This window comes from Phocoena phocoena, chromosome 10, assembly GCF_963924675.1.
Source record: "Phocoena phocoena chromosome 10, mPhoPho1.1, whole genome shotgun sequence".
NCBI lineage: Eukaryota > Metazoa > Chordata > Mammalia > Artiodactyla > Phocoenidae > Phocoena > Phocoena phocoena.
This window is the reverse complement of record NC_089228.1, coordinates 79,309,971-79,335,550: the sequence shown is the minus strand read 5'-3', so window position 1 is coordinate 79,335,550 and position 25,580 is coordinate 79,309,971. Positions and strand designations below refer to the sequence as shown.

Genomic DNA, 25,580 nt, shown 5'->3' with positions numbered 1-25,580 from the left:
GTGGCTTCCTGTTGTCCCTGGGAAAGTCCAAAATTTCTAACATGGTTATAGCACCCTCTCTAATGTAGGTTTGTGCCTGCATCGCCTGCTGTGTTCTCCAACCCTCACTCCTCCCTCACTGCGGTGCTTTTCAGTCTTAGTAACCTTTTTTTTTTTGTGGTATGCGGGCCTCTCACGGTTGTGGCCTCTCTCGTTGCTGAGCACAGGCTCCGGACGTGCAGGCTCAGCGGCCATGGCTCACGGGCCCAGCCGCTCCGCGGCACGTGGGATCCTCCCGGACCGGGGCACGAACCCGTGTCCCCTGCATTGGCAGGCGGACTCTTAACCACTGCGCCACCAGGGAAGCCCTTAGTAACCTTCTTTCAGCTTATTAAATGGTTAATGTAGTCTAGATTTTACAATTTTTACATTTTTGAGTACCAAAAGAAATTCAGCTTTGTTAAGTAAATGGAATGCTCCATAGGCAGGAGCATGTGATTTTTCCTTCAAAGAGAATTCTTCCACATGTATCATCAAAGCAATATTATTAATGGTATTGCTTTCAGCCTGGTCCTGAAGAAGGAGTATCACTGGATTGGGCGTTATATTCAGTATTTGTTAAAATTGGAGTTTTACCAAGATCCTGGCACTTTATAATTTTCAAAGCTGCTTCCCATTCTTTCCTCTCATTTAACTTTCACAACTCTGCGAAGTAGGAACGACTGGGATTGTTACTTTCATCTCAGAGATGATGAAACTGGAGCCCGGAAGGGGAGTTAACTAGTATTCACTCTGTCCTCTTCATAGGCTTATGATGCGCATGGGCTTTCTGTTATTTTGTATACACATAGCTGGTGTTTACCTGTGGCAGAAAGATAAACAGAAGATACTCCTTCCAGGTTTCTGGAGCATTCTTCCTAATTTTAATTCTTTCAAGTTATTTTGGGATTCTAAGTAGGGCTTTGTTCCTTTTGGCTCCCTTTGTAGTATTCTTGATAGGGGTACAAAGAACCTGCTTCTTCCCCAGTTTGTTTATTATGTTCAGTATTTTTTATGGCATTTTCTGATTTCTATAATGGCAAATCTACAGATATCTTCTTTTATGGTTTCTTCCTTTGATTTCATGTTTAGAAAATTCTCACCTGTACAAAGACTATATAAAAATTTATCTATTTGTTTCCTGGTTCTGTTACTGTTTTGTTTTGTTTTTTCACATTAGTGTCTTTAATCTAGGGTCAGCAAATGATGGCCCATGGGACAAATCTGGTCCATTGCCTATTTTTGCAAACAAAATTTTACTGAAGCACAGCCATGCCCATGTGTTTAGGTATCATCTATGGCTGCTTCATGCTGCCATGGCAGAGCTGAGTTGCAACAGAGACAACCTGGCCTGCAGATCAAAATCTATTCATCGTTTGGCCCTTTATAGGAAATGTTTGCCAACCCCTTCTTTAGTCCATCTAGAATTTATTTTGATATAGTGTGTAAGTTATTTATTTAATCTTTTTTCCAAATGGTTGGTCAATTTTCTCAACACTATTGATGCAACAGTGCAGTTATGGTATGCTGAAAAATGGCCTCCAAATATGTTCACACCCCAATTCCTGGAACCCATGAAGGTTTGGCAAAAGAGACTTTGCAGGTGTGATTAAATTAAAGATTTTAAAATGGGGAGATTATCCTGGATAATTCAGATGGGCCCGATGTAATCACATTGGTCCTTATCAGAGGGACACAGGAGGAGTCAGAGGAGAAGGAGATGCAATGGTGGAAGCAGAGAGAGGAGTGATGTGTTTGAAGATGAAGGAGGGGCCACAAGCCACAAGCCTCAAGCCAAGGGATACAGGTGGCCACTAGAAGCTGAAAAAGACGAGCGAGGAAACAGATTTTCTTCTCAGAGCCTCCAGAAGGAAGCAGCCCTGTCGACACCTTGATTTTAGCTCAGTGAATCCAATGTTAGAATTCTAACATCTGGAACCATGAGACAGTACATTTGCATTGTTTTTTTGAGACACTAATTTTGTGGTAATTTGTTATAGCGGCAATAGGAAACTAATACATTTCCCTGGGAATTTTAAATGTTACCTTTATCAGACACTAAATTCTTATTTGATACAGGTACAGATTAATGTCTTTTATAAATAAAGAGCTTTTTAGAACAAATTTAAAATCTGGTGTGAATAGACATATCAGTATAATTAATGCAAATGACCAACATGACTGCATGTAGAGAGGGCTTGGGTTATCCTGTGCTCACAAGGAGGGAGAGATTCTTTTTTATTCTAATGAGTTTTCTCCTATCTTTGCGTCATTAGTAATTACAGAAATGCAAATTAAAACAAAAGTGATTTTTTTTCCCCCTTAACCATCAACTTCACCAATATTAAAAAGAGTAGTAGAAAGTCTGAGGAATGGGCGTTCACATATACTGCTAATGTGTATAGAGTATGTGCAGTCTTTCTGTAAGGCAACTTGGCGGTAATATCAACAGGTTAAACCTAGGCATATGCCTTGATATGGCAGTGTCACTTTTAGGAATTTATACTAGTGAGATGATCATGAGTATGCATAAAAATTACGCTCAAGAATGTTTACATCTTCACTGTTTATGAAAGAAAAATATTGAGAAAAAGCTGAAGATGAAGAAATAATGGATTAGTATATAAAATACAGATTTTTAAAGTGGGATACTATGATGCTATAATGATATTAAATAGTATATAATACAATTGAAAAATGTTCCTCCTCCATTAAGTAGAGAAAATTTCACAAAATGGTATGTACAGAATTATAGCATTTTTGTTTATATGAAATCTTGTCAACATATGAATACAGGAAAAGGAGGACAGAAAAGACATATATTAACCTGTTGTAATAAGATCATGGATGCCTTTATTGTCTTCTTTTGCTTGTCTATATTTTTATTTTAAACATTACACATTTATTGCCTTTCTAAAAGAAATTATGTTAGTAAAAAATAGCTCTTTCTTCACTGTCACCTCCACTCCACAGCATAATCCATAGCAATGATTATCAAAACAATTGTCTATCTGGTCAGAAATATGTCTGAGTTTTTATATATTTTTTTGACAATGAATAGAAGTGGATGTTAAAGATACTCTACAGAAGTCTTTATCTCTGACCAAGTCAGAAGTCTTTATCTTGCCCCTCTAACTAACGAAATTTCCACACAGTTCTATAGGGCCTAAGAATGGCATTTGTTGAACTGGCCTGAAATTCACACAGGAGCTAGGAACAGCATTCCAGATGTTTCCACTTATCTCACAATATACGATTTCCTTGGTATTTTGAACTTTATCCTTTGATTCTTCTCAGTCACTTTTAAATCATAGTAGCAACAGTAAAGCTCAGATCGGTCAAAATAAAAAGTTAGCCTTTCTTTCATACCTCTAGAAAAGGCCTTCAGTTATAGTAGGGCTCACTGCACCATCCAAATAACCTTGGTTAGCCTTGGCCTAACCCTTTGTGCCAAAAGAATGGCAGACTTCTTAGCACTGGGGACAGATGCGGTACCCAGGTCTTTCATTGCAGGGCATAAATGTTTGCTGAGCAGCTGTGTATGGAGCCAGCTGATCTGCACATTTAGAGAACGGCTCCATCAATACCGCTGGAGATTGACCAGTAAGGATGCAGGAGGCTCGCGGTGCACACACAGAGCCAATCTCATACAGGATTCCCCCACCAGGGTTTGTCTTCATCCAAGAGAGAAATCACAGCGAGTGATTCTCAAGGGCAGAGGGAAATGGTGCACGCAAAATGCCTCCATTCCATCTCTTTGGTTTGCCAGATAGTCTTGTATTAACGCTAATGTCACAGTCTTCTCTTCTGAAGTAAAGTAAATTGGATCACCTCCGATTCACAAATGGTTTGGGTGCAAAGAATTCCCTTCTAAGTTGGTTGTTTGTAACTTGGAATACATTTGTTTAAAGATGGTTGGGATTAACATATACACACTACTATATATAAAATAGATAAACAACAGGGACCTACTGTTTAGCATAGGGAACTATACTCAATATTTTGTAATAACCTATAAGGGTAAAGAATCTGAAAAAGAATAGATATATATGTATAACTGAATCACTGTGCTGCATACCTGAAACTAAAACAATATTGTAAATCAACTATACTTCAATTAAGAAAAAGAACTGCGGATAAACCTATGGTTAAGGGCCTATGTGAGCCCTCAAAAGTGTGTTTTACTTTTCTGTCTAATGCTAAGGGGAGTATAGCAGCTGACCTTTGTGTATACGAATAATTGTGTGGGGAAGCAGGTCCATTTTCAACATGAGATGTCAGGGGCACATCTCTCTGGGCTCTCATCCCATTTGGACTCTACTATATCAGTCTTTTCCTGTTGAGTACTAGTGACAGAGGGTGCTAAGTCCCTCTGCCCTGAGAGTGGCTTCTGTGGCCCAGAGGTGACACGATGGCCTGGCACAGTGTGGGTTCTGGGAGCAGAGAGAGCCAGCTTAGGTGTGAGGTGGAGTAATCAGCAGTAGTCAGCCCTTTCCTAATTCCTCTGGTTACTTATAACCTTCTGCTGTTGTTAGGGGTAGTATATGATCAGAAAATCTGGGCCAGCTGCTGGCAGGGGGAGGGGAACTGAGAAACAGTAGAAAGCCAGGGTTTTCTCTCCACCCCTTTCCTCTCAAAGCTCATATCCTGCTACTCTACCTTCTATTGGCAGATGGATGAAATGAACAGTGGGAAACAGGGCTCAAGTACAAGAAATGCTGGGCAGATGCCCAGAGCTTAAACATTACAAAAAAGAGCAAGGAGATGGGGGAGGAATGAGTCCTCAAGCAGGTGTATGGAGAGCTAAGACTTTCCTTCCACTGCATTATTTTCTGTAATTATGGGTAAATGCATACCTTCAATTTTTTGGTTTTCTTCCTTCTTCTGATCCCCTTACATTCCTCTCCATCTGCCCAATCTTTGAATGACGATGTTCCCATGGGCTTGGTCTTGAATATTCTTCATTTATAATGTGTACTTTCTCTCAAGAAACCCCACTTATTTCCAGCGTTAACCTTTATGCACATATTTCTTTATATATCGAGCCTCAGACCTCTCTTCTGAGCTTCAGACTCAACTTTTTACTTGGATATTCTCTTTAGTATCTAACATGTAACCTGTCTAAAATGGTCATCTAAAACCAAGTATGTCTAAAACTGAATACTACTAGAATATAAAGTACATGAGGGCAGGGATTTTTGACTGTTTTTCTCACTACTGTATTCCCAGTACCTAGAACAGCACATGGCACATAGCACACAGTAGGTGCTCAATAACTGTTTATCGAATGGATTTGTTATCTTTTTCCCAAGATGTCCCTGTTGTCTACCGACTTGCATCAGCTCTGGATCTGTGAGGCATTATTAACCTCTTTCCCCTTACCTTTAGAGCCAATCACCCAGTCCTCTTGATTCCCCAAAAGGTACCCCCAATTTTTATACTCCTCTCCAGATCTGCTGCCTTACTCTTATTCAGACCTCCAAAACTTCTTGTCTGATCTACTACATTAGCCTTCTACAAACTGCAGAAGCCTTCTACATACACCTCTTTCTTTTATGCACTTTCTTGTAATCTACTCTTCATGCCACATCCAGTGTGACGCTTAAAACCATAAATTTGATCAAGTAACTGTTCTGAATAAGGTTCAGTTCCTTTAAAGCAGGCCAAGAGGGTCCGGCATTATTTGTCCCAGCCACACCATGGCTTCTTACTCATCTGCTCCAGAAACCCCCATCTCCATTCAGTCCCTGGAGCACATCAAGCTCCCTCCTTCCCCCCTGGCTGGCTCCTACCCAGCTCAGGACATGACTCAGACTTTTCTCGTTCTCCCCAGTGTGCAGTATATACAGTGTCTCTCTAAGGATTCTCTCCCCTCAGTTTGATATGTAAGCTTATGAGCTTAAAATATGGCTGGTTTCACAACAGTATGATTCCTTAGTTGTCATGTGAAATATTTCTTTGGTGGTTTCCAAACCACTTTTGGAGTAAACTCTAAGCTCTTTGGGAGGGCCTGCGGGGTCCTTCCAGGGCAGGGCCTGCTCACCCTTCCAGGTACATTCCCACTGACCCTCGTCAGGTCCCCATCCCTGCCATACACCTGCATTCTGGCCGTGCCACCTCTATGGCAGTTATTTGAGTGTGTCATGTTGGCCAACACCATGGTGCACAGTGTTGCCTTCGCCTGGAGGGCTCTGCCCATTTTGTCCTCTCCTCCACTGTGGCTTATCCTTCAAGACCCAGCTCAGTTGTCACGTCTTCTGGGAAGCATTCCCAGAAACAACCCCTGCCTCTGTGTGAGGTGTTCCATGTCTCTTCACTGGCGGACCCTGGGTGTCCCTCTGCCTTAACACTTAACAGAGTGCATTTGTGATTTTTTTGTTTATTTCCTGTACTATTCATGGACCCTGGAGGACAGTGACTCTGTTCCCTTTATGTCTGTCTTGCCAGTGCTTGACAGATGTTCATCTACACGAAAGGAAAGGTAGCATTCATTGTTTTGCTATGGATAATGGTGAAGCTGCATGCAGAAATAAGGGGAAATAATTTACATATATTTGAGAAAAATATTTCTAGTTCTTTTGTGAATTTCTTTATATTTCTGTTCTGATGTGAACATGATTTTGATGAAATAATTCTTTCCTCCCTCTTTCCCTCCCTCCTCTCTCTGCCTTCCTTCCTCTCTCTCCCTCTCCCCCAGCCCCCTTTTCCCCTCCCCCTGCCCTTTACTGATTTGGAAAGGTCTTGGCAGTTATTCACTTGGAATAAATTGAACGATTGAAGTCCTACAAAACAAACAGAGGATAATTAGTGATTTTAAAGTGTGTTAACCCACAAAGATGATTTTCTTTCTCTCCATGACCATTTGGCAAGATGATTCTCTGGGCCTGTGTAATTATGGATGAATGGCACTGACATGCTTGAACAATAATTTGTAGGAAGTACAATTATGAGTAGAAATCATTAGTGGGAGAAAATGAGTAGTTTGTTGGTTAACAGGTCAAAGTTGAAAGCCCAAAGAGGTTAAACATTGTATTAAATTACGAGTCAAGAGCACAATCTTTTTTTCTTGTAAGCATATGCATAAATTACTGAGCTTTTTAAAGTGTATTTTTACATGGTTTTTCTTTTTTTTTCTTTTTTTTAATTTTTATTTATTTGTGGTACAGAAAGGAAGGGAGACACCTGAGCTGGGTTTCTGAAGAGTTCTGTGAAGTGAAATGACTCACATTTGAAATGTGTATGATGCTGTTTTCATCAGAGAAGTCAGTCGATCCACCTTGTATGGCTTTTAAATAGTATTTATAAAGTAAAGGCTATAATGTTTTGAGTATCAAAGCTAATTGAGCACAGTTAATATACAGTTGCTTCCAGAGGCTAGAATTCCATTAGGTGTCCAGTTCTTTGGTTCTGGATTCAGAAGAGCCAGTTTCAGAACTTGGCACTGACATCTCCTACTGTGTGATTTTGTCCTGGAAGCGTTACTTTAGCCTATTTTAGCCTCCTAATCTGTACAATCTGTCAAAAGGAAAACAAAACAAAGCAAAACCCAGAAAACCAACAATTCTTACTTCAGAGTAACACTACTTAGCATAGGTTGGATTTATTCTAAATTCTCAATAATGTTTGTGTTGTTTTTCAGCTTTTTACATGCTGGATATCATATGCTCACTTAGGTATATATCTGATGAAGGTTTGTAGGTGATTGTCCGTATGGCAGTAGTCAGAATAGTTTAAATCCCTATGAGTTGAATGCTAATCATGAACCCAGTTGAATGCTGTGTTAGAAATTGTGACATTTGTAGAGGAGGCATGAGGCAGTGGCCCTGCATTCAAGGTGGGGCAAGAGACATAGGTACTATAATAATTACAGAATAACTTAGTATGAAATATACGGTGCTGACTATAGGTTACATCACTCAAGTCTCCCCAGGCCTCCCTGAACACTCTCAGCCTGTGGATATTTCAATAGTGATAACAAAAGTATTCCTGCTCACCTCCCCCAACTCTCACAGATCCTCCAGCCCTTACCAACATCCCTGCCTGCTTGTTATAGGTGTTCTCATGACAATCTCATCAGTTAGTCTATTTTCCTCTTGTTTTGGTTTTCTTGGTCACTGTGCTCCCTTCAGAAGGAAGGCAGCTGGGGGCTGCCCTGCTGCCCTTGCTTCGGGTACCTGCCATGAAAATACTGAACACAGGGTGCCAAGGGTGCAGACTTTCCTTGCTGCCCAGGTGGTCCAACCCTCAGGTGTGGGACGGTTGTGTTCCATGATGGAACCAAAGGCAACCACTGTTGCCACTGACCATCTGACCATCTGGGTGCCAAAACTTTGGGGTGCTTGCTTCTCCATGTTTCCGTCATGATTTTCCTCCTTCAGTACATATTTATTGAACACTTATTATATACAAGACACTGTGATATGCATTGGTACTATGATGGTGGGCAAGTATAGGTATAACTTCTGCTGCCATGTTTAATAGGGGAGTGGAGAATGACAGTAATAGAGGTCAAACCACATGTGTTAAGCGCTAGAAAGGAGAGGGACACAGTGATATGACAGATTATAAGTCAGGGTTTGACCTGGTTTGGAGGTCTCAGAGGTTTCTCTGAAGGACCAAGTTGAACATCATTCTGAAGAATGAGGCAGAGTGAGTTGATGAAGGAATCCCAGGCAGAGGAACAGCGGGTACAAAATCCATCTGGAGAGTTCCTGCAGGTTCTTTCCTCAGGTTCAGCCACGGGTCCATGAGAGAGAGCCCATGTCTGAGACAGACCCCGTACCATCTCTGTCATCCTTTCCTATCTGTTCCTTTGTGGAACGTCTTCTCCCATGCAAAGCAACTCAGTTAAATGGCCCACAATCCAGCCAGACATGTGGCGTGCCTAGTCCCAGATGTACACTGACCTTTTACTCAATAAGAACCGCCCCCCCCCCCCTTATCACTGTGGCGTCTGTAGGAGGCAGTGGACATCAGCATGTGCTGAAGTGCTCCCTGACATCCAGCAGAAGAGGTGAGGCTTGAGCTGTTTTTAGGAGAGCAGATGAGGGGAAGAAAACTGGGCACCCAGTGGAAGGTATAGAACAGGCAAAGGAGTAGAGGTAGGAATGATCCTGTTAAATGAGAAGAAGTACAGTAAAGAGGCTTCCTGGAATGGAGAGTTTATTCAGGAGTCAGAGACCATACAGTGGAGTCTGATTAAGGAGACTCTTGAAAGTCAAGAAGGGAATTTGTGCCTTTGTTACTGAGTACTGTAGGCAGATACAGCAGGTTAATGAACAAAGAAGGGATGTAATTAAAAAAGAACATGCATAATGGTCAGAAGAATAAAAGCTGTTTGCAGAGGGTCTAGCTCAGGTGATTATTAAATTTATTTTGACATTCTCCAGTTTGAGACGATGGTAACTCATCCAAATATCCATATCTGCTATGTAGCTGCAAATATGAGGCTGGCACGCATCAGACGCTCAGGTTGATGTTTTAGTCAGACATGTAGAGGTGTGTTGTTTTTGCAATGAGAGCGAATAAATTGTGAGATAATTTTACTGCTTTCTAGAGGCTCTGTCAACATTTGAAAGGTCTTAAGTTTATGTTAATAGTTAAAAATTCACTTCAAAGATCCTCTGTGATTTTTTTCCATTCATTCTGACTTGACTATTATTTATAAGAATGATTAGCTAAAAAATATCTTTGTTGTGCCTATTCTTGGTTCTGCCACATGTAGCTGCTTGTTGATAGGTGCACAGCAGGTGTTTGTTGAGTATTGACTGAGTATTATGAACCATTGATCACAGCGTTTAATAGAATTTTGTCCTTGACAAACATTTTCTATGCATATTAGAGATTTTTCTGTGCAGACATTCAAGAACAGATCATAGAAATTCACATATATATGCATATACATCAAAATAGACTTTATTTCATTTATTGTTCCCAAAGGTTAAAACACACAAACCAGGAAAAAAATTAAAATTATTTTCTTTTGGGGATGATTTATGTCTTAATTTTCACCTGCTCTATAATTAGACATTTTGAACTCTGGGAATTTTTTTTAAGATAAAATTATTGCCCAAGTAAACTTCGGAAATTACATCATTAACCCAGAGACCTTCCTAAGCCTAGAACAACATTACTGGTACAATGCCCTCGCCACCCAACATAGACAAATAAATAAAGAGGGAAGTTTAAAATAATTTGAAAATGATTTATTGTTGCCCACCTCTGTAGTTAGAGATTCAAGGATTATTACTTTAGTGCAACAAGGGAGGACAGGAAGTTGCTGTGGGCTAGAGGTAAATTATGATCTATTGCGAAGGAGGAAGGAAATGTGCTGAGGAAAGGAGGAGTTGGGAGTAAGCCTTGTGTTTTGTGAGGTATTGCTTCAGGTAATGGCTGTAAAAAAATCTTTGCCTTGACCCTTGCTGGAAAAGGCCAGAGTAAACTACGAGACTGGTTAAGGAGCAGCATACTGGTTTGGGGAGGATCAGATGGCTGCACTGGAGCCTAAAACAAACCAAGGTATCTAGAGTCACACGTTCCCCCTTGTTCAGCTTTGCTGAGCCATCCTGTCCTGGATACACCTTGTCTTACAGTATAAGGGGATCACTTAATACCCTAAGACTTAGGACAACCATTCTGAGGGTAATTTTGACTTTTAACTCTACTATTACTATTTGTACAGTGAGTTGAAGTCTTCAGTTTAGAAATACATGGTGAACTTCTATCTTGGAGAGTCTACTTGGAAGAAGAAAGAGGTGACAAATTTCATCCTCAAAACAGTGTGATGCAAGGAGGGAAGAGAGCAGACTAAAATATATTGAGGGTCTGTTATGTGGCAAGGTCCACGCTAGTTGTTTCACAGATATTTTCTCATTGAATCATCCTAAACCTCCAGGAGGGAAGGCTTTGCTGCTTCTGCTTTGTAACTGAGGAAACTGAGACCCACCTTTAAGTATATCACCCAAAGAAACATAGTTAGACTATGGCAAGACTGTGATTCAACTGTAAAGTTAGTCTGACTCCAATTCCTGTGTTTTTCACCCCATATCATTCTCTATCCTGGATTGCTTTTATTGTCCCTGTGTGACAGACAAAAAAACCCAATATCCAAAAAAGTGAAGGCATTCGTTCCTATTGAGCCTGAAGCTTGCTTTCCCAGATTCTTCTTTCACAGGACTTTTTTGGCTGAATAACATCACGTTCATAATAAGTTTTTAAAATGTCTATAGGCAGGTTTCCCTCGCATTTGCTTTAGGTTCACTCCCAGAAGTAGTGGTCACCCATCTTCGAGCAGCTGCCTATGCCCGTGACACGGTGTTGGCTCTGGAAGATGCTGTGGACTGGCACGCGGGGGATGAAGTTACTGTCATCAGTGGGATGGGTGCAGAAGGCGCCAAGCCCTTGGAAGAGACTGTCATTGTGGAGACTGCGCAGAATACACACCTCCATCTGAGGTCACCCTTGAGGTACCGCATGTCACCCTGGCTCCTTTTAGATGGAAGAAGATGAGGTCTTCACTGTGTTGGTGTCTGACATTTGTTTGTCTTTCAATAATGCATTTTTACATTAAATAATAGTAGACATTTTGACAAGATTACAAAGCATGAAACATTTGGAAGATTAAGACTTCTTAAATAAGTTTCTCTGGTAAGACTCTAGAACTTTCGTCTTGCAGTAGATGGTCAGTGCAATAGTCAGCATAGTTCCTAATTTTCACATACTTGTGATGATAGTTCACTCTTCTTTATCTGAGTTTTCTAAAGAAATAGAGCCCCAGATGGAGAATTAGGCTAATTTAGTGGCTTACTATTCCTAATAAGATTTGGAGTGATACCGGTCGGAATGGCCATCATCAAAAACTCTACAAACAATAAATGCTGGAGAGGGTGTGGAGAAAAGGGAATCCTCTTGCACTGTTGGTGGGAATGTAAATTGATACAGCCACTATGGAGAACAGTACGGAGGTTCCTTAAAAAACTAAAAATAGAAGTACCATATGACCCAGCAATCCCACTACTGGGCATATACCCTGAGAAAACAATGATTCAAAAAGAGTCATGTACCACAATGTTCATTGCAGCTCTATTTACAATGGCCAGGACATGGAAGCAACCTAAGTGTCCATCAACAGATGAATGGATAAAGAAGATGGGGCACATATATACAATGGGATGTTACTCAGCCATAAAAAGAAACGAAATTGAGTTATTTGTAGTGAGGTGGATGGACCTAGAGTCTGTCATGCAGAGCGAAGTAAGTCAGAAAGAGAAAAACAAATACTGTATGCTAACACATATATATGGAATCTAAAAAAAATAGGTTCTGATGAGCCTAGGGGCAGGACAGGAACAAAGATGCAGACGTAGAGGATGGACTTGAGGATACAGGGAAGGGGAAGGGGAAGCTGGGACGAAGTGAGGGAGTAGCATTGACATATATACACTACCAAATGTAAAATAGATAGCTAGTGGAAGCAGCTGCATAGCACAGGGAGATCAGCTCGGTGCTTTGTGACCATCTAGAGGGGTGGGATAGGGAGGGTGGGAGGGAGATGCAAAAGGGAGGGGACACGGGGATATATGTATACATAGAGCTGATTCACTTTGTTATACAGCAGGAACTAACACACCATTGTAAAGCAATTATACTCCTATAAAGATGTTAAAAAAAGTAATGCAACAACAACAACAAAGATTTTGGGTGATATCTTCAGATGTGTCATTTTCTTTTTCTTTGTTTCAGATATTCTCACAACTCCACAGAGAACTGGGTGGCTGGAGAGCTCCATGTTTTAAAGGTCATGGTGGTTCTCCTCAGCAGGAGTGTTACCATACAGGGAAATCTCACTGATGAGAGGGTGCAGCTCCTTGCTTCATGCCAGAGGGCCAATGCTTCACAAGGTAGAGAAGCATTTTGTTGGGAAGTCCAGTGGGTGAAAAAGAATGTTCTTACTGTCCAATGTTAAGTGGTGTGGATGACTTCTTTCAAGTGCATGTTCCTAATATTCTGTAGTTTTCACCATGCTCTTGACAAGTCATCATTTCCCCTCCTGCCTTCAACCCCCTTGTGAAAGAGATAGACAAAAGTGTCTGCTTGAGAAAGTAATTCTTTTTCTGGGGAAAAATATTCCTGTTAAATAATGAAATCTGGAGAGTTGAATTAAATTTCCAGGTTAGAGGTTATAATGAAGTCTTGACACTGATGCCAGGCCTCTTCTAAAATTCTCAGGAAAACTGATTAATGACAGGGTCAGGGATACAGGCAGCACGTTCTTATGGGTTAGATCTGTAAGGCTCTTCCCTCCCTCCACCACCCCCACTTTTAGAGTTTGTTTTCTGAGTGAAATTACCACATACTTTAAGTAAGTGGTTGAAAAAGTCAATTTATCTTCTAGAAGAATAACAGGCACTGAATCACACTGATGTACCTATTAAGCATCTATTTCAGGGATGGTTAGTTTAGTAGGTTATGTTTTGGTTTCCCAGGCTGTGGATTATGAGACTTTCACATGTCGTGAAGACATCATTTGTCAACTTTGGTCCAGGATGGCGTGGGTGTCAAGGATGACTCCCAGGCATGAGCTCTGGATGGATGAGGGGGCTATTTATTGAGATGGGAAGAGGAACAGGTTTTGGGGGTGGGAGGGTGGAGATCATGAGTTTAATTTTGTACATGTCGGGGCTGAGATGCCAGGCCAGCCTGTGAGTAGAGATGTCTGGTAGTGTCTGGAGCCTGGAAGAAATGTCAAGGCTGGAGTTAAAGATTCGAGTCATGCCTATGTACAGATGCCTGTGGGTGTAATGTTGGGATGTGGTTGGGTAAGAGGGACCTGGATCCCACTCTCCACCCCTCTAGTCATCTAGCTCATACATGTGTCATTCTGAAAAAAATGTTTGCATCCAGTGGGTTAGAATCCAGTGACTGCCAACTTTAACAATTCTGCTGAATTGGGACCTGCAGTCCATTCAGACTCTCTCGGTAATTCTCATACAGGTATTCTCAGATCATATTGTACAAATCATGGCATTTGATCATGCTGCAAGAGAGACCATGCTTCTAGGTTTACACCAGTATAAATCTGTTGTCTCCTAATGGAAAAAAAAACCCTAGTTACACCACAACTTTTAAACATTACTAAACAATTCTAAATCACTCACCTCTTCTTTGTGTGGGGCTCAAGTCTGGGAACAAGGTAGCCAGATACAATAACAAGAGGCCTGAACACTGGAAAACATTATGGATCAATGTCATGTATAATCAAAATTGTGACAAAGTGTACAAATATAAAACACCTCTTTATTCACCTCATATATTCATCCTTTGGGTGCTGGCAAATGACTGTTGAATGATCCATCATTTTGTATTAGTGACATTTCTTCTTTGGTTTATTAACCTGGATAATAAAGAGTTAATTCAGGAGATGATTTCTTCTCCATCCTGAGGTCGGTCCACACCACCAAATGCCATGTGTCAACACAAAGCGTCTGGACCCTGAGGTCACAACACTTTGGTAGTTGCGTGTGGTACTATGTTCATGCTGTTTGCTGTTCTCGCTAGGGGCTCTGCTGGGAAGGAGGCCCTGGTGTGGGGGGCTGCTCAGTCACTCCTCTGGAGCCCTCTGCCATTTCTTGCATGATTGCTGTGCCTCCAAACCATAAAGCGGCAAAATATCGGGAAAGCCCCACTGGACATCTCAAGACTAAAAAGAGCCGTGGTTACGTTCAGCGCTCACATCTCTTCCCTACAATTATCCACCACAAGAGGGTCATTTGATTGCACACTCCCTCCGGGGGATCCTTTGGATTGAAATAGGCATCTATTTAGGTTGGGTTTGTGGGTTCTAGTCATCCTCTTTGTGACAGTAATTAAGGAGAATGATTTGGGGCCTTCTGGAAATAATAGAGTGAAGGCAACATCATGTCCTAGTTATTGGATGTTTTAATTAATAATCCAAAGGGGAGAATCAAAGTAAAAGGGAAGTAAGATTATTAAACGAAATAAACAATCATGGTTTGCCCTTTGTGCCAACAGTGCCTTTCTTTTCGTCTGGGAGATTTGTCCCGAAGCATGTTGTACATACTTCTGCTCCCCTTGACTTCATTCTGTGTTTCAGGTGATTTGCAGAACTGTTTGTATTTCAAGAGTGAGAAGATGCTGGGATCCAGGGATCTGGGGGCCAGAGTCATCATTCAGTCTTTTCCAAAGGAGCCCAGCTGGGTCCAGTTGAAGGGAGTGCAGTTCCGGGACTTGGGGCAAGCCTTCTGTAAGCATGTGAGCTCGCTGACTCTGGTGGGAGCTCTGAGAGGTAAGGAGGCCCAGGCATAACGTCTCATTTTTCCTTCCTCTTCCATATTCTAGGCTCTCCATGCAGGGGGTCCTGGTAGGTGGTATGTGGGGACATGGTGGGGATCAGAGATGGATAACTATACCCTAGATCTGTGACTCTCAAACTTTAACATGCCTAAAAAGTCACTTGGGGAGCTTATTAAAATTCTCACTTAGAGACCCTACTGAGACAAATCCTGATATAAAGTGGGCCTAAAGATCTAAATTTTTTTTTTTTTGCGGTACGCGGGTGTCTCACCGCTGTGGCCTCTCCCGTTGCGGAGCACAGGCTCCGGATGCGCAGGCTCAGCGGCCATGGCTCATGGGCCCAGCCGCTCCACGGCATGTGGGATCTTCCCAGACCGGGGCGGCAGGCGGACTCTCAACCACTGCGCCACCAGGGAAGCCCCCGAGATCTGAATTTTTAACAAACGTTCTGATGCTGGAACAAGTAGTCCAAGGAGTACCCTTTGAGAAATGTCGCTATAGGTACAACAGATGTGGAGGGAACCACACAACTCCGTGTTCTGAATCCTGCCACTACGATTTACTGGCTTTGTGACTGCAGGCAGATTGACATTGAAAAGTGTAAATCATCAATCAAGGCTAGCAGAGAGCACTTCGTGAAGATGTCCTAACGCAGAGGAATCTCCTGCTGGGAAAATGGGAGAGAATGGCTGAGAACCAGGCACTCTTCCAGGGGATATAGAGCGGGCAGAGTGTGCAGATCTTGGCCAGACCTGAAGAGATAGGAAGGAATTAGGAGACATCCAAGGCAGCTGGGAACAAGTAGGTAAAAAAGATCAGAATCAGAAAAGAAGAATATGACCAGATGTACTGATAAAGGCTCTGAGATCAAAGTTGGAGAGATGTGGGAGCATCCAGGGCAAAATGCCAATGCCAGAATCTGAGATACAGAGATGAGAGACTTGGGCACAGATGCTGAGTGATGAGGACAGCAGCGCCGTTTCACAGTTATGCTTCCCAGACCTCAGCACCTCAACACCCACATATGCAAGCTTTGCCTTCCTTGGTAGGGTGGTGCTCTGGGGGTTGATGCCTGGCAAAGCACATCAGGGCATATTGGAGGTTCAGGTGGGCCTTGAGAGGTGCTAAGATTTCAACAGGTAGTAACGAAGTAATCCTTGAGGTCATTGAAAGCAAGATCCTGGCTAGACAGCTGTAGCATTTTTTTTTTCTTATTTCAAATCATCTGCATGCCAAGAATGTCTATTTATCCTAATTTTCCAGATCTCTTCCACCTTATTTCTTTTTATGCCCCTATAGGAGGATGGTTCCTCACATGGCTCTTTCCCTAGTACATTAGGACCATCAGTATCTTTGTGTCCTTCTCTCTGTTTCTTCGGTCTCATGGTGCTTATGACGCTGAGGAATATTTGATGTGGGCCAGTTCCAGTAGAAGTGAGGGGAGTAGTCACATATGAGTTATCAATGAACATAATCAACCCCCCCCATCAAAAATTCACTTAATCTGCCTCCTCAACCTCTGCTTCAGAGTACCCGCACTTTTATTTATTTATATACATTAAGTTTTATTTGAAAAAGGGGTCGGTGCTTAACGAAAGTTTGAAATCCACTGAATTAATACATTATCTCCTGTAGGTCTCTGTTAAAATGCAAATGTGTTTCCTGGGAGGGGGAAACCCATTAACGCAGAGGGTAGAAACTTCTGGCATGCTTGCCAAAGAATCCTTTATTGGTTCATGCCCTACAGACTCCCATGACCTGTATGGCCAACTGTCCCCAGTTACTGGAGTTGGAGAGTGTTGGAATCTTGGCATGCAAGCTGCTTTTAAAGGTTTACTGAGCCCTGACCTCCACCCACAATAGATAGCTCTGTAAACGCATTAGTACTTCCTGGTTGTTCAGATGGGCAGGCGTATTCTGATGGAGTGACGTTATGGTGGAGGTCTGGAGTCGGGAAAAGTCTGCAAGCAGGCAGTGTTTGCTACGTGAGTGGGTATGAATGGGTTAACTCATTGGTGACTGATGTGAGGGCATCTGGTACTGGGGGAGCTGAGGTCGAGAGGAATCTACAGGCTCTGTGTCTAGGGGACATCATAGTTGAGAATTTTCTTGAGAGTCCCAATTTAAAAGTCAAATTATTACATAATCCAAAGTCATTTTTCCAATACTTCAGACATTTGGTATTGATATAAACTCTCTCACTACCTGGAGATAATACAACACTCCTTTTTGAGGATTTATAATTTTACTATCCAAATAATCCATTTTTATTATTTTAATGTGAGTTTCCTCCATCAGACTCAAGATACACAAGTTCAGAATTTACTTAGTTTTATTCATCTTTATGTCTCCGGCACAATTCCTGAAATATATAGTTGATACTCAGTAAATATTTATTCATTGATTGATTCAGTCCACATACATGATTTATCATTTGCGGATCATAAAATATGCCATGGAGCCAGTGTAATGGTTTTCCTAAAATGTCAATGTCTCTTAATATGGTAGAGGGTATTTCCCCTTCAGTTTCACAAACCACCGTATTCAGTGGTGGTTAAATTCAATAACTTTGCTGTATACCTGAAACATTGTAAATCAACTATACTTCAACTTAAAAATTACTTCATAGCTCAGGAAATAATGACTACCTCTCCTCCTGCCAGAGGCAGTTTTCAGAGATCAGTGTTGGTCCACCAGCAGTGCTCTTCACGTCGTCCTTAACATCTTTGGAGCTGCTGTGCACCATACTGTGATTAGAGTAGATACCAAAGATGGTGGCCCGTTGGAAATCTTGACGGCCACGTATTCCTCTGTGGTTTGGCCATACTGTCTCTTTCTCAGGTGGTTTTCCTTACTACACGGGGTCCTTGGATTCCACCCTGCTTATCTTTGGTGTCTTTGAGGTACCTTGGTCTGTGCTGCCCATTTTCTTGATTTGATTTATGCTGCCAACTCCTTATTTCTTGAGTTTTATATATTGTGTGGGAGAATGTGCTTAGTTATATTCTAGCTCGCTTTGGAGATGATTAACAGAATGTGAGGAACCTTCAAAATTCCCATCTAATTTTTACCTTCCTCTTTGCTGTTCAGGTTCCTACATGCGGGGCTGTACCGTGTGGCGATCTTTCAGCAGAGGCCTCAGCATGTCCAGGACCTTGGGCCTGAAGGTGGACAGTAACGTGTTCTACGATATTTTAGGCCACACACTGCTGGTGGGTAAGTGAAACAAGCTTGTTTAATTTTGGCATTCTGGTGGAGGACGCATCATTTTATAAAAGGAATCATCCCCAAATTTAAATTTCCAATTTGGAAAAACTTGAGCCTCTGGTCATTAGAAATAGGCTGTAGTTAAAAATTCTAATTTTAAATTTAGTCATTACTTATTGGCTGACTAAGCTTTACCAATAGGAAACTGATTCTTATTTTTTAAATTTTATTGAGGTATAGTTGATTTACAACATTGTGTTAATTTCTTCTGTACAGCAATGACTCAGTTATACATATATATATATATTTTTTTTTCATATTCTTTTCCATTATGGTTTGCCACAGGATATTGACTATAGTTCCCTGTGCTGTACAGTAGGACCTTGTTGTTTATCCATCCTGTATAATAGTTTGCATCTGCTAATCCCAAACTCCCAATCCTTCCTTCCTCCACCCCTTCCTTGGCAACCACAAGTCTGTTCTCTGTCTCTGAGTCGTTTCTGAGGAAACTGATTTTTAAAGATGGCATTTCAGTTCAGGTTAATAAATATATAATGGGAGATTTTAAAATTTATTGTCAGTAATTTTAACAATAATTCAAAGTCACATAAATAGGTTTTTGTGCAGTCTCAAACCTGGATGTTGAACAAGGAGTTAAAAATGTTGAATTCTATTCTTTGCTGCTCTTGTGGCTTGCTGAAGAAGCCCATGTTTCAAGAATCTTCTAAATGGTCACTTGTATCCACTTTTGTTTCCTAAAGTTCATTCCCCTTGCTATGCCTAGAATTATCCTTAACAATCTCAGATTGCATCGTGTCACTCCTCTCCTTAAAGCCCTTTAAAAACTTATTTCTCTTAGAATACAATCCAAAATCCTTACTCTGGCTTAAAAGACTCCCTTAGTGATTTTGCCTTTATTAACCTTGGTACACTTATCCGGCTATTGTCCTCTTCTTGTGTACTCTAACTGCACGGACCTATTTTATTTTAATTCTTTCCAAAGACCATGTTTCCTCCTGCATCAGGGCCTTTGCACAGCTCTTTCCTTCTGCTCATACCACTCACTCTCCTCCTGTAAGAGTGTCTCCCCCACACTCCCAAGGCAAGTCCATCTGTCTGAGCTCTTTCACCAACAATCATTACTTATTGATTTTAAAAATTATATATCACGTTTCTGATCATGTGTTTTACCGCCAGATTTCATGTGAACATTGTCCCCTTCACGCTTAGCACCTTAACTAGTGCATTTGGAGTTATATTTGTTGAAAGAAGTGAATGTATTAATGAACAACGGGTCTTTGTTTATATCGGAATAAAAAAGCAAATCAGAGGTTTTCACAGAAAGTAAGACTCTAACTGTACTTGTTAGATAGTGTTTTCTATTTAAATAAATTCTATGATATCATCAGTGAGAAAATGTGTATGTTTCATTTAGGAATGATCTGTTAAGATAAACGCTAGAAAGGTTCTAACCCCGAGAGGGAAACTGTTTAGTGGGAAATTATGGATCATGTAAACTAACTCAAGCTCAAAAAGGCAAAGAGCTAAGGACAATAGAAGTCATCAGGTGAAGGAAAATCTTTTGATTGGAAAAGGACAGCTACAGGGCAGTCAGACTAACATGTGGAGGATTGACTTCGCTTATTCTTACTTTTGTTGCTGTAAGGGAAAAGTTTTTTGAAACCTGGAGCAGAAATTCAGGGAGGTACCCTAACAATATTATTTTAGGAGGAAACAATTATATGGAATAGACATTAACTAGGCAAGGAAGAAAACCTGCAGGAGGAATTTGGCCTTGAGTGCTTGGATATCATGAATTGGAGGCTCTTGACATCTACTGCATTACAGGTGATGGAATTAGAATATCTGTCAGTGCATTTTATATAATGTACTCAATCCATGCAAGATGAGTTTGCAAACTCAGATTCATGAAGTGACATGGGAAGGCCAGACACCTAAAGACCTAGAAGAAAGGGGGTCTGTGGGGTTGCTCTGTGTGGATACCACATAAGTGGCTGATCTCTGTGTGGCATGGCCCATGCTCTTTTATTCTCTTCTATTTCAAACCTCTGGCTTGACTGTGAGGGTCTCAGGTCTTGTCCAGCCTGTTCCTCCAGGACATTCCTGCATGCAGATGGCTAGTGGCCAATTCAATAGCTAAGGATGGGGCTGGACCTGACACAGGGGTGTGTGACATTTAACTACGAAGACAGTCAGACTCTTCCTAAGAAGTAAAATGGTAGATCTATCTCTTTGTTATTATTTTTTTAATTTAAAATGAGCTTCTGATTCATGATACTCTAGAACTAAAAAGTTCACATAATCTGAATCTGTTTGTCTGGTTCATAGATAAAAACAAAACACAAAATCAAAGCAAGCCACACCAAGAAAAAGAAATAGTATTTCAGCATCTCTCATTTTCCTGGGTGGCATGAAACATGCTGAGTAACATGATCTTTTGTTCTCAGGTACACCCCCCGAGATGAGGTATATCCCCTGGGAGGTTATTCCTGGAAGAGAAAATGGTAAATATGTAAATTGGTTTTAAAACTCTTACCATCCATTTAAGTCGTCATACATTTTATAGACAAGCCTGCTGGCAGTATGTTAGATATCTTCAATTTGTCGAACACACTAGATGTTTATATATATACATATACGTATATGCATGAAGAGAACTATAACGTGTATTAGTAGCAATAAGAAGGTTGAGTTGAGTACATTTTAATTATGTTGGTGAATCCCCTTTTCTTAAATTAGACTGGTCAGAACAGGGGAATATAATAAGAAACAATGTGATCATCAGTGTTTCTGGCGCCGAGGGACTTTCCAGTACTGAAATGATGACACCCTCTGGTATCTACATCCGCGATCCCACCAATGTTGTAGAGGTAAGATCTTCAGCTCCCAGGACGGTCAGAAATGAGAGGCATAAAATTCACTCTGGAAGTTATCCAGAGTGGCAGCATCAGTGGTGTGGAATGCAGCATCTACTAGCTGCACAATGGTAACAGGAAACTACTTTATGATTTTGGGTTAAACAGTGCTTTAGGATAGATGCTATCACTTCCCTCAGAATTCACGTAAACACACTTTGAAGCAATATTTATAAAAAGCAAAACAAAGTAGATATTGATTATTTTCTGGTCATTTAGATTAATGCAAACTAAAATATCTTCCTGAGCCATCTGCCGTGGTTGCTGAGTTTGGTCTCGATTCCAATAATCACTACTTACTAAATCTTCACTACATTACTATACTAATGTGGTCATATTGTTGCCCTTTAAGAGTGTTCAAAACCGAGGGTCAGCAGAGTCACGAGGTGTGTGAGATCACATCACATTCCAGGATGAATGAATTACATTTGACCCTTGAATAACACGGGTTTGAACTGCATGGGTCCACTTACACTCGGATTTCTTTCAATAGTAAATATTACACTACCACACTATCCACAGTTAGCTGAATCCTTGGATGCGGAACCATGGACACCGAGGGATCATATATATGGAAGGTGGACTATAAATTATATGTGGATGTTTGACTGCGTAGAGGGTTGGCACTCCCAACCGCTGCATTGTTCAAGGGTCAGCTATACACTCTGATGGCCTTGGTGTTTTATCCCATTATTTAATACAACTTAACATTACTTCTTCTTGGTAAATTTCTCTCTAAACACTTTAAGAAATTAATTTTTCTGGTAGTTTAACCATAGATCCGTGAATGAGGAATTGCATCAGAGTAGTGGGAAGGCCATTTAGTTTCCCCTTTTCCAATAATTTTGTCCCATGGACCATCTATGAAAGGGTTAAGGGTCTCACTCTTCAGGACTCGGCTCTGAGTACCTACTGTGTCATGACAGTTATGCCAAGTTTCTGAGGACCGGAGAGAAGGAACTTCTCCCTCTCTGATCATCTGTTTTTAATTACCCCCAGCTGAATAACCCCTAATAAAAGTCATGGCTATCTCCTCAACCCTCCGCCAGACTCTTAATTACCTTTATTCCAAGCACAGTGCTTACACACTATTTTCGGTGCCTAATGGGGGCAGCTAATGTGCCAGTGAGGACAGGAGGCAGCAGTGCATGGATTGAAGGAAACCAGCCTGTAGACGCAGAGCAATGAGAGTGACGTTTAACTTGTTGGTGACCACAGGGCTTGCTGCACAATTATGCCAGCAAACTTTGGGGACTAAAGAGTAATGTTTTTGCCTAGTTTCTTGGGTAACATAATCTTGACTACTCTGAAGTAGGAGACCCTCAGGGTTGCCCAGGTCATTTTCCTTCAGGAGGCTGGAATGTATCTAAATCCCACGTTGAGTGTCAGAGGTACTGCCTGGCTTTACTTCACTGGGTAGCTCATTGCCTCCTGGGTGTGTGTTCTGGCTACTACTTGACTAGTAAGAAATGAGCTGACGAGCAGTTACCACAGATAACAGTATGTAGGCTCCTTAAGAAACTAAAAATAGAGTTACCATATGACCCAGCAATCCCACTCCTGGGCGTATATCTAGTTCGAAAAGATACGTACACCCCAGTGTTCATAGCAGCACTATTTGCGATGCTTCCAAGACATGGAAGTGACCTAAGTGTCTATCAACAGATGAATGGATAAACAAGATGTGGTATACATATATAATGGAATATTACTCAGCCATAAAAAGAATGAAACAATACCATTTGCAGCGACAAGGATGGACCTAGAGATTATCATACTAAGGTGAAGTAAGTCAAAGAAAGAGACAAATGCCATATGATATCACTTATATGTGGAACCTAAAAAAAAATGATACAGAAGAGCTTACTTACAAAACAGAAACAGACTCCCAAACAGAAAACAAGCTTATGGCTACCAAGGGGGAAATGGGGGAGCGGGGTAAATTAGGAGTTTGGGATTAACAGATACCAGCCACTATATATAAAGTGAATAAACAGCAAGGACCTACTGTATAGCACAGAAACTATATTCAGTATCTTGCAATAACCTATAATGGAAAAGAATCTGAAAAAGAATATATATATATATGTATATATACATACACATACATATATATATAATGTATATATAACTGAATCACTTTGCTGTACATCTGAAACTAACACAAAACAAACAAGCAAAACAAAACAAAAGAAATGAGCTGGTTATATAGGTGCAGAGAACCAGAGAGCCACCTACAAACTTATAGGTCACTTGAGTCTTTGCAGACTGACCTGCAGAACAGTGCCTAGAAAGCAATGAAAAATTTGAGCCCAAAACAAATTGTTTGTTCTCTGTTAGATGCCTTCCCTTTCCATCCATTTACTTTCTTCCTCTTATATCCACTTTACAAAATTGAAAAATAATACAATGCATGTGTTTGGAGAATGAGATTTTAGTTTAAGCTGGTAATGTAAATTCATTAAGTATATTCATTAGGTAAATTCCTGACATTTTCATCTTCATTGATCTTAAAATTCTGTAGTTCTCTTTTCATTAGCTTATTAACTTTTAGACCTTAGCACAGCATCTGAAACGTAATAGTTGCTTAGTAAGAATTAATGAAGTATAATGAATGAATGGCTGTAGGTATAATTCCATAATCAAAGAATAGGGGGAAGAAAAAGGAAAATAAAGAATAGATTCCAAGATCCTGCAATCATTTTGATGACTGACAAGTAAGATGTTTCATCTGTGTCAGCATTTAGATCCTGTGGAATTCACCTCTCAGTGTTCAGTTTTGCACAGTCCTCTTCAATTTTGCAGCTGCGCCACTGGGGTTCCACTGTGCTGTGTCTTTCATAGTCTATTGTCTGGAGTGTGCCACAACCAAGGACATAGGTGTGACTGGTAGTATGTGTCAGAACCTAAAATTAGGAACTTCTCTTAGTGCCAACGAAGGTCATTTCAGTCAGTGGGCAAAAAGTAAGCTAGTGTTTATTAGGTGTGTCCTATGTGGATGATACACAGAGTGCTTTGAAACATATATTTTAGAAATATATTTTTATCCCAAAGTGATAATAAGGAGACTACAGCAACAACGATAAGGGTGGCAGTGGTAGTGGTGAGGGGTGTGTGTGTGTGTGTGTGTGTGTGTGTGTGTGTGTGTGTGTGTGAGAAACCTGTCCTCTTCCAGTGTTGTTCTGATGCTCAAGAGAGAGAGATCCCTTATATTGTGAGGAACTGTCTCACGGGGCATGGCGTTTATGTTCTGCTCTGTGAGTGGTTCAGAGCTGACTGCCCCTTAAGAGGATCGAGCCAAGCCTTGCATGTGCTCAGTTTTTGTGACCCCTTTACCCACCTTGCTTTTCAGTTTCCTTGCAATTTGGCAAAACATTTTTTTAAAGCCACTGTATTACTGTGATTCGTTAGGCTATTTCTTTTTTAAACTTTTAATTTTGAAATAATTTTAGGCTCAGAAGTTGCAAAAATAGAACAGAGAGTTCCTGTGTGTCCTCCCGCCAGCTTCCCCCAGGGGTAACATAACCATAACCATCGCCATAGAGCAATGGCAAAACCTGGAAATGGACATTGGGACAAGACTGTTATGTAAATGAAAGCCCTTATTTAGACTTGAAGGTGACCTAATCCTAGTGGCTGGGCAACCAATCCAGATAGCCTAAACCCTCTCTCCTGCATACAGAAGTTGACCTTAAAATCTCTGGCCTGGCAGTAGGCAGGAAGAAACGGAGCTGATCCTTAATTAAGTCTCTGCAGTTATTTGTGGTTGTACATTGTTCCTGGAATACTCGGACACAGAGCCTAGGACCAAATGCTCTGCCCAGTGCCTGGAATTCACCTGGGCTCCCAGGAAGCCATCTTTACAGTTCACTCACCCTCAACCCTGCTTGGTATGAGGGGATTTCAAGTGTGATATTCCTTTTTAGTTTTCATAGCCACAAGTGGTCTGCCTACCTCCCTGCCCAGGCTGCTGCTGAGCCAGGTCCAGGGCAGTTTTTCTGAGAAGCAAAACCTGAGCTTTGTGCCTTCTTGCTAGTGAGGACTCAACATGGTATTCCCATCTGAATGTACAAGGAACTTGGAAAATCCTTTGTATACTCCTTAGAT

General features: G+C 41.1%; 1 protein-coding gene across 1 annotated transcript in view; it reads left to right on the top strand.

Annotated features, from left to right (window-relative positions):
• PKHD1 (PKHD1 ciliary IPT domain containing fibrocystin/polyductin) overlaps window positions 1-25,580 on the top strand; it is a 430,010-nt gene that overhangs the window by 165,130 nt on the left and 239,300 nt on the right. Inside the window, exons 37-42 of the mRNA XM_065885004.1 lie at window positions 11,273-11,483; window positions 12,760-12,917; window positions 15,131-15,322; window positions 18,421-18,546; window positions 21,006-21,062; window positions 21,298-21,428. Coding sequence (XP_065741076.1) covers window positions 11,273-11,483; window positions 12,760-12,917; window positions 15,131-15,322; window positions 18,421-18,546; window positions 21,006-21,062; window positions 21,298-21,428 — 875 coding nt within the window. The remainder of the gene's footprint in view (window positions 1-11,272; window positions 11,484-12,759; window positions 12,918-15,130; window positions 15,323-18,420; window positions 18,547-21,005; window positions 21,063-21,297; window positions 21,429-25,580) is intronic.